Genomic DNA, 8,407 nt, shown 5'->3' with positions numbered 1-8,407 from the left:
AAGTGAATCTTGAGGGTGAAACATCCGAGTTGGTGAAGTCAACATTTGAAGTGAACAATGGATCATTAAGCAAGATGGGTTTTACCAAGATCAATGGAAAATGGGTGAGTAAGGATGGTGGACAAGGTGGTTCCTCAAGTGGCCTTCATGCTGAACATGGTGAAGAAGATCAAGAAGGTGCTGAAGGAGCTGATATGGATTTTCCAGATGCAAAACAACCTGCTACTAATTTTGGTGTTGGGACAAGTGTTGGACATCAAGAAGATGAGACTCCTTTAATGTCTTCCTTTGAGAGCTACATGGCGAATAGGCTAGATGGCTTTGCAGAAAATCAAAGGAATCTTCATGATCTTTGTTTTTCAAACTTTCATAACTTTGATAATAGATTTCAAAGCATGGATACACGATTTCAAACGCTTGATGAACAGATTGAAGCTGTTTAGAATCAGATTTTCGAGCTGCAGTATGGAAAGGAACTGAAGAAAAACAACCGGTTGATTTCTCGAAATAATCGATTGTTAAGCTTGAATGTCAAGGCTTTCTTGTTCTTTCTGTCTTCGTATTGTTTTATTTTGAAGTATTCTGTTTTATCTCTTCCTAAAGTCTATTTGTGAACACAAATAGGGGAGAATATTTGGTTTTGTGTTGCCAAACTCTGATCTGTTTGAATGTTGATTAAATTCTGTTGCTACTGCTGATGTTTTTGGCTTGTTTTTTGGCTGGTTTTTCTGCTCTAATGTTTATGCAAAAAACTAGTTAATGTGCCATTCTAACCTGCTGTTATAGATGCTCTGGTTTGCATAAGTTTTGTTTTGCAGGTGCTGCTTCAGATTCAAACAAAGACCAACATAAGCAACCAAGGATTTGTCTTCATCAAATAGGGGGAGATTGCTGATCAAGAGTGATCATGTGCTTTGAAGAATCCAAATCTTATGTGTTTGATGCAAGGCTGGTGTTACTGTTGTGTTTGGGTGGGATCTGGGTAGTTTAATATGTGATCCACTCCTTTGTTGAATTTAAAACTGATGTGATTTAAAACCTTTTAGAAAATAAAGTGTTTTTCCAACTAAGTGAAAAACAACTTGTTGTTTTGTCGAATCAACCGGTTGTTTTACTCTTAGGAGTTTTTGAAAAGGTTGAAAACTATTTTAGTTTGGTTGAATTAACTGCCAAACCAAACAATCGGTTGTTTCGTAGTTTCAACCGATTGTTTCTTTGAAAATCCTAACACAATTATGTTTTGGTTGTTGAATGTGTTTTAAATGATTTCCAACTGAATACGCTCCTTCATTAATTTCTTTAACCAAACTTTGGAAAGTATAAATGGTTTGTTTATGTTTTCAAACAAGGAAGAAAAAAACATAGTTGAGTTTTTCAGTTGTGAAGAAGTTGATTCTAAAATTTGAACATTCACATCAAGTTTTGGGTTTTCGAAAAGAGTGGAATAGGATTGCAATTGTATTTATTTCAATTTGTACTGTAAACAAGTGTAATCCCTTCTCAATTTATTGTATTTATGGTGTTGTGTTGCCAATGAGTGTTGTGTGCTCTTGAGGTGGTCAAGATCAATACTCTTGGTGTGTTTTTCCAAAGGGAGTGTGTTTCTTGAAGGGTTCAAGGTCACTACTTTGGTGGTTTGTGTGTTGTAATCTGGTTTGATTACTTAGTGGATTACCCAGTGGTTTTCTGGAGACTGAATGTAGCTCTTGGTTTAAGAGTGAACCAGTATAAATTGTTGATGTATCTCTCTCTTACCCTAAACTCATTTAAATTTTGTTTTAATCTTTACTGGTATAAACAATCGATTGTTTTTCTGTTGCTTTGTTGTTTTATTGCTTATATTGTTGGCTAACTTGATTTCTGTTCTGGATTCACACAAAGAATTTTGTTAAACATTAAAAAAGTTTTCAAAAACCTCTCTTAAACAACCCCCCCCCCCCTTCTCATTTAAGGCCATATATTCTAACAAATCTAGCATTGGGTTTGATTTGGTCGGAGGAGTCTCCAAAATGAATCTCTCGCTACATTTCAAAGTAGAAGAACTATCATGTTGTGAAACAATGACATCAACATGTTTAAAGTAAGAAGGAATTTGATTCGTTGATCAAACAAATTTACTCTGACACCCTTTTTGTGCACCTTTTGTCTCAACTTTTTCACTTTGTGGACACAAAGATGTCTTATTTGGATAGGCAATCTCACGTAATTTGGCTTTGATGTTAACCTTACTAGCGATGTCAACCTCATTGAATCGATTCATAATGACAATCCACTCTTGTTGGATGGACAACTCTGTTGAAGTATCACCACTTGAAATATCTAAAAAACTTAATCGTGTCCATATAAAATACACTGATTACAATGGTATGCTACCTACACCAAAGAAAGCCAATTCACAAGCACAGGAAAGGCCATGAGTAGATCTAATGATGCCCTCACAATGAGATTTATCTAAACCAACATATTCAACTCGATCACTCCCTTCTGCAATATACTGCAAAGCATATTTTGATACAAAGTCAACCAATTCCTTATACCTTGTCACATTAAAGACATGAGTCACCACATGCAAACTCTTTTCAAATGAAGATTTAATTGCATTATGTTGCAAAATGATCATCTTATTCATGGAATCCCAACAAAAGCATAAGTCCCCCATTGACGTCTCAAGGATCCTCTTTAAACTCCAATGTGCAAACGCAACTATGTTACTTGTCATGTTGCCTAAGTGCATGGCCTTATCCGTCCAAGCCTTAAGAAACTTTTTTTTATCTGGATTTAACCAAGTACTAATCACATATTTAGTAAATATATGCCATGGTGAACAAACAACATTAAATGCCTCCACACGATGTTCATAGGACTCTACATTTTGACAATCAACAATAGCTCCCCAAGATTCCATCACTAACCACATGCCTCTTTTGGATGTACAATCATTTTACATTTTGCTTTAACATTTTTATCAATGTGAAAATGACATAACAAATAAGCAGCTTCAGGAAACATAACATTTATTGCATTCATTAGAGCAATATCTCTATCACTGACCACAACCTTTGGGTATGATTCAACTCTAAAAAATAAAGTTCTCATCAGTTTCTCAAAGGCCCATACAAAGTTATAATGATGTTCTTATGCCTATTAGTTTTGTACGTATTGTCCATAAACCCTAAACCCTAAATCCTAACACCAACAACTTCAAACAAGGGCATCCTATACCTATTAGTTTTGTACGTATTGTCCATCATCAATACAATGTTAAAGGCATTCAATAGCTTCACTGAATCAGGGTGTGTCCAAAATAAATCTTGCACAACATTCGTCCCTTCCTTAAACCTAAACCAATGGACATACATATCTCGCTCAAGTAACATAATCAATTGTTGCATTTCAGTTCTATCACCTCGTTCTGATTTTCTATACAAATATCGTGCATTATAAACTTGTTTTATTGTGGTCACATTTTTCTCATTGTGCTCTTTCATTGTTAGAAAAATATTTATGGGCTTCACTGCACTGTTTGTCATGTCCATAAACATTGACTTCTCACTACATGTGAACTTACCAGCTTATGGACACAAGTCTAATTAAGGTAATAATTACACTTATATCTTATTAATCCTATGTTCAAAATAAATTAATTCTTTAATTTCAACCATGTAGAAGACACGTGGAAGATTACGATGATAATGATGATGATGAAGAAGAATATGAGGTGTACCGTCCTGGTAGTCGGAAGTGATGACGTGGCAGCAAGCTATTATGCAGGCGTGTTGAGCGGGGCCCATGACTGGCAGAAGGGAAGGGAGTCGGGGGGCTCGTGTGGTCGCCAGTTATTAAGTTGGCGTGCTCCGATCTCTAGCATACCTAAATCGGCGGTCACCGAGTTTGAGATGAAGTCGCCGGATGCGAACCCAGACGACCTCGTGGTTAGAGATCGCCGAAACAAGGACATCGCCGAAGATGAAGTCAGATAGTCATTTCCTAGCTAGCCAGAGGATGAGGTCGGGAGACAGCTTACTTGAACATACACGGTGAAGCAGGTAGAGTAGATCATGAAGGCGGCCGGCGAGACCACAGGGAAGGTGTATACGAAGGTACCCGATCTCGCCACTCAGAAGAGATCACGTTCCAAGGCAGCTATGCACTAAGTTGTGTCATGCATAAGTGACTTAGCCAAAAGCCTGAAGAGTAAGAAGTGGCGCCCAAATCAAGGATGCTCCAGATGGTGACACGCGTACAGCTGGATGCGAGCCACGTGTCCAGATGTGTAACTGTCTGGAGAGAGAAAATGCGCAGGTATATTAGAGATTCTAACGAACTTCTGAGGTATGCACATTTAGATTGCTTCTTTACGCTTGTGAGTCTTGAGTACGCTGAGAGAGAATTTTGCACGGTTCCTTAGAGTTCTTGAGTTTTCTCTTAGTATTTGGTGGTTCAGTCGCTGACTTGGGCGTCGGAGCGTGATCGGCCGCAGTGGCGCCATTCTGTCTTTTGCAGGTTCTCGAGGCGAATCACGGCGAAGGACGGAGGCTAACACGGTGCAGAAGTCGATCCAGATTTGACGAGGCAAGGTTCTTGCGTCCCGGTCAACAGGCGGGATCATCAGGCGCCCATCGTGGGGCCGTGTAAAACCTGTTCCCATCCACAGCGTGAGTTCTTGGAAGTTTCTGCAGTTTCTGTGTGGTTGTGTGCTGGTGCAACCATTTTCCGTCGTTCATCTAAGCTTTGTTCGGTAGTTTCGTGTTTTCCACCGTTCGTTTGAGTTCTTGTTCTGTGAGGTGAGGATTTTCGCTGCTTACGCGAGTTTTAATCGGTGAGATCTATGTTTCGCCGCTCGTTCGGATTTTTGTGGAAGAAGCGGTGGTTTGTGGTGGAGTCGTGAGTTTCTGTGAAGATTTGCTATTGAGGTTGTGTTCTTGAAGCTCTGATCGATTGATCGCTGAATCGATCGTCGCTGAAGAAGGTGTTGTTCATCGCTCTTTGAGATCTGTCAAGTTTTCATGAGAAAGATGAGAAGCAACCGTTCAAGTCCGGTTGCGCCAGTTGCTGCTGAAGGCGCCATGACTATGGCGCAGATGGTGGAAATCATGCGTGCGTTGCAGGCGAATGTGGAAGCCTCACGCATAGAGCAGGCAAAGATGCATGAGGACCTGGTCGCCTCTCAGGCCAGGAATGAAGAGCTTAGCAGTGTGTCTGAGGAATTGCGCCAAGCTCTTCAGGAGCAGCGAGGGCGCCCAGTCGCTGAAGAGGTCGCGCCGTCAACGCCGCCTCACGTTTTCCCCATGCCTTTCGCTCAGGCAATTACGGACACGCCTATCTCTGCGAGTGTGGTACCCGTGAAGGCTGTTTTTACCAGCGTGGAGGATCCTGAGGCACATCTCACCACGTTCCACACGCAGATGATGCTGTCAGGAGGATCGGATGCTGTGTATTGCAAGATGTTTGTGAGCACAATCCAGGGGACGGCGCTGGAAAGGTTTGTGAGCCTGCCTACAGGCCACATAACCAATTTCTAGCAGTTTTGGAAGATCTTTGTCGAGCAGTACATAGTGAACAAGGCGCCGCCTAGGGTGTCTTATGATCTGTTCGACATAAGGCAGTACCAGGGAGAGTCCCTCAGGGACTACTTGAATCGTTTTGGGGCGCAGATGGTTCGCTCGCCGGCCAAGGACGAAGAGATGTTGGTCTACGCATTCAAGAAGGGCGTGCTGTCGGGACCCTTCTGCGAGGCGTTGATCAGGGCTCACCCCGCCACGTTTGCTGAGGTTAGGCGACTTGCGGTGGCCCACATCGCCGATGAAAGTGAGGTCGCCGAGAAGAGGGGAAGCGTGGCCCCCGCTAGGCCACTTGCCCAGACCAGGATCCAGCCACAGAGGGTGCTGGAGACAGCGGCAGCCAAGAGGGATCAGAGAACTCGCCATCCTTATGATCCAAGGAAAAACAAGGGTAGGGGCCCGGGGCACCCTCAACTAGCACGTCGGGAGTACAATCGCCTGCCGAAGCATAAGTTTGTCATGGGGTTGGCGGACCTGATTGCCATTCCTAATATAGCATCCAGGCTGAAGGCGCCCGAGAAGGTGGGCGACAAGGTGTTGGGACCAAAGCCAGACGCCTGGTGCGAATTCCACCAGGGCTTTGGCCACACCGTGGACTCATGTTTGGCTTTAGGATACCAGCTCGACGACCTGGTCAAGAGCGGGTTCCTAAATGATTACTTGCTGGATAGAAGGACGGGGGCGCGTCGAGCTCCCAGCCCGCAGGTGGTGAGGCTCAGCAGCACGAGATGCCTACTCACGGAGAGATCCACACCATTGCAGGAGGTTTCTCGAGTGGTGGATGCACCGCGTCACAGAGGAAGAAGTATGCGAGGTCTGTGATGACGGTGGACATGTTCGAGGAGCACTCACCAGACGTGGACATCACGTTCACAAGGGAAGATCTCAGGGACATTGTGCCTCATGACAACGATCCAATAGTCATCTCGCTTGTTACGACGGGAAGGAAGGTCCACAGAGTACTAGTGGACCAAGGAAGCTCGGCAGATGTGATGTTCTGGCCGACTTTCACACAGTTGCAGTTGCCCCTTGACCAGTTGAGGCCCTATGGAGGGTGTTTGTATGGTTTCGCTGGCGATCAGGTGGAGGTCAGGGGGTATATAGAGTTGAGAACTACCTTCACGGATGAAGCGGGCTCAAGAACGGAGAAAATCAAGTACCTCATTGTGAACGCTCCCTCAGCATATAACATTCTGTTGGGAAGACCAACACTCAACAGAATAGGAGCTGTGCCTTCGACCAGGCACATGAAGGTGAAGTTGCCATCGATGGAGGGGGTGGTGATCACCATCAAATCTGACCAGAAAGAAGCGAAGAAGTGCTATGAGAATAGCCTGAAGAACAAGAGGTCAGTGAGTTACATCACAACGACGCTGCCTCCCGGTGTGAAGCCCAAGCCAACAGAGTCGCGGGTTGTTGGTGCAGCGATGGAGGTGGCCGTCGGGGGAGACGTCGCCATGATGGATGCTGGGGCTGAGGGAGAGAAAGCCGAGCGGGAAGAAGAGGCGAGGAACCGGCCTGAGGAAGCGAGGGAGCTGGGAATCGCCAGAGCGGTTATCGCCAAGGAAGCTAGACCAAAACCCGTCGAGGAATGGCTCGAAAGGGAGATCAGGGGAAAGGTCTTCAAGTTGGGAAGATCCTTGGAGGCTGAGCTCCAAGACCAGATTGCCAAGGTGATAGAGCGGCATCTGGATGCTTTCGCATGGTCTGCTTCAGACATGCCGGGAATTGACCCCGACTTCTTGTGCCATCATCTAGCAATGGACAACCAGGTCAGACCAGTGCGACAGAGAAGAAGGAAATTCAACGAGGAGAGAAGACAGGTGATCAGGGATGAAACCCAGAAGCTCCTCGCTGCAGGCCATATCAGGGAGGTCCAGTACCCTGAGTGGCTAGCCAATGTCGTGCTGGTGAAGAAAAGCAATGGCAAATGGCGCATGTGCGTCGATTTCACTGATCTGAACAAGGCTTGCCCAAAGGATTCGTATCCTTTGCCAAGCATAGACGCCCTGGTTGACAGTGCTGCAGGGTGTAAGTTGCTGAGTTTCCTGGATGCCTTCTCGGGGTACAACCAGATAAAGATGCATCCCATGGACGAAGAGAAGACCGCCTTCATGACCGAGAGATCGTGCTACTGCTACAAGGTGATGCCTTTTGGTCTGAAGAACGCTGGGGCCACGTACCAGAGGTTGATGGATCGGGTACTTGCACCAATGCTTGGAAGGAATGTGCAAGCATACGTGGATGACATGGTCGTGACCTCGCCGGAGAAGAGCAAACACGTTGCGGGCTTGGAGGAGTTGTTCACTACGATCGCCAAGTTTAGGTTAAAGCTGAATCCCGAGAAGTGCATCTTTGGCGTGGAGGCGGGGAAGTTCTTGGGATTTCTCTTGATTGAAAGAGGAATAGAAGCCAACCCTGATAAGTGTGCTGCCATCTTGGTGATGAGGAGCCCGACTACCGTGAAGGAAGTGCAGCAACTTACAGGTCGGATGGCCGCCCTGTCTCGTTTCGTGTCAGCCAGCGGGGAGAAGGGCCATCCGTATTTTCAGTGTTTAAGGCGAAACAACAAGTTTGCCTAGACGAAAGAGTGTGAAGAGGCCTTCGTCATGCTTAAAGAGTACCTGGCGAGCCCGCCGGTTTTGTGCAAACCACTGGTGGGAACCCCTCTCTGGTTGTATTTTGCTGTGACTGAGAGGGCGGTGAGTGCAGTGCTCGCCCAAGACCAAGATCAGGCCCAAAAGCCTATTTATTTTGTCAGCAAGGTGCTGCAGGGCCCCGAAGTGAGATATCAGGCCTTGGAGAAAGCTGCACTGGCAGTGGTTTTTTCGGCGAGAAGGTTACGC

General features: G+C 45.3%; 1 protein-coding gene across 1 annotated transcript; it reads right to left on the bottom strand.

Moving 5' to 3' along the window:
- Positions 1-2,104: 2,104 nt before the first annotated feature.
- On the bottom strand, positions 2,105-3,488 carry LOC137839328 (uncharacterized). The gene is made up of 4 exons (XM_068648449.2): positions 3,223-3,488; positions 2,913-3,076; positions 2,374-2,772; positions 2,105-2,292 (listed from the first exon to the last, which is right to left on the bottom strand). The coding sequence occupies exons 1-4, from the start codon at positions 3,486-3,488 to the stop codon at positions 2,105-2,107; spliced, it is 1,017 nt and encodes a 338-aa protein (XP_068504550.2).
- Between the last annotated feature and the right edge of the window lie 4,919 nt (positions 3,489-8,407).

The sequence above is a fragment of the Phaseolus vulgaris genome, chromosome 3 (assembly GCF_051622355.1).
Source record: "Phaseolus vulgaris cultivar YP4 chromosome 3, ASM5162235v1, whole genome shotgun sequence".
In the NCBI taxonomy this organism is placed as follows: domain Eukaryota; kingdom Viridiplantae; phylum Streptophyta; class Magnoliopsida; order Fabales; family Fabaceae; genus Phaseolus; species Phaseolus vulgaris.
Note: the sequence above shows the minus strand (reverse complement) of the source record. Positions and strands in the feature narration are given on the sequence as shown.

What these genes read in the sequence shown, in the direction of transcription:
- LOC137839328 (XM_068648449.2), bottom strand. Translation starts at nt 3,488, where the DNA reads ATGAAAGAGCACAATGAGAAAAATGTGACCACAATAAAACAAGTTTAT. An exon ending in AATACGTACAAAACTAATAG is followed by an intron (nt 3,077 to 3,222) that starts GTATAGGATGCC and finishes TTTATTTTTTAG; the next exon opens with AGTTGAATCATACCCAAAGG. An exon ending in ACATCCAAAAGAGGCATGTG is followed by an intron (nt 2,773 to 2,912) that starts GTTAGTGATGGA and finishes GGTTAAATCCAG; the next exon opens with ATAAAAAAAAGTTTCTTAAG.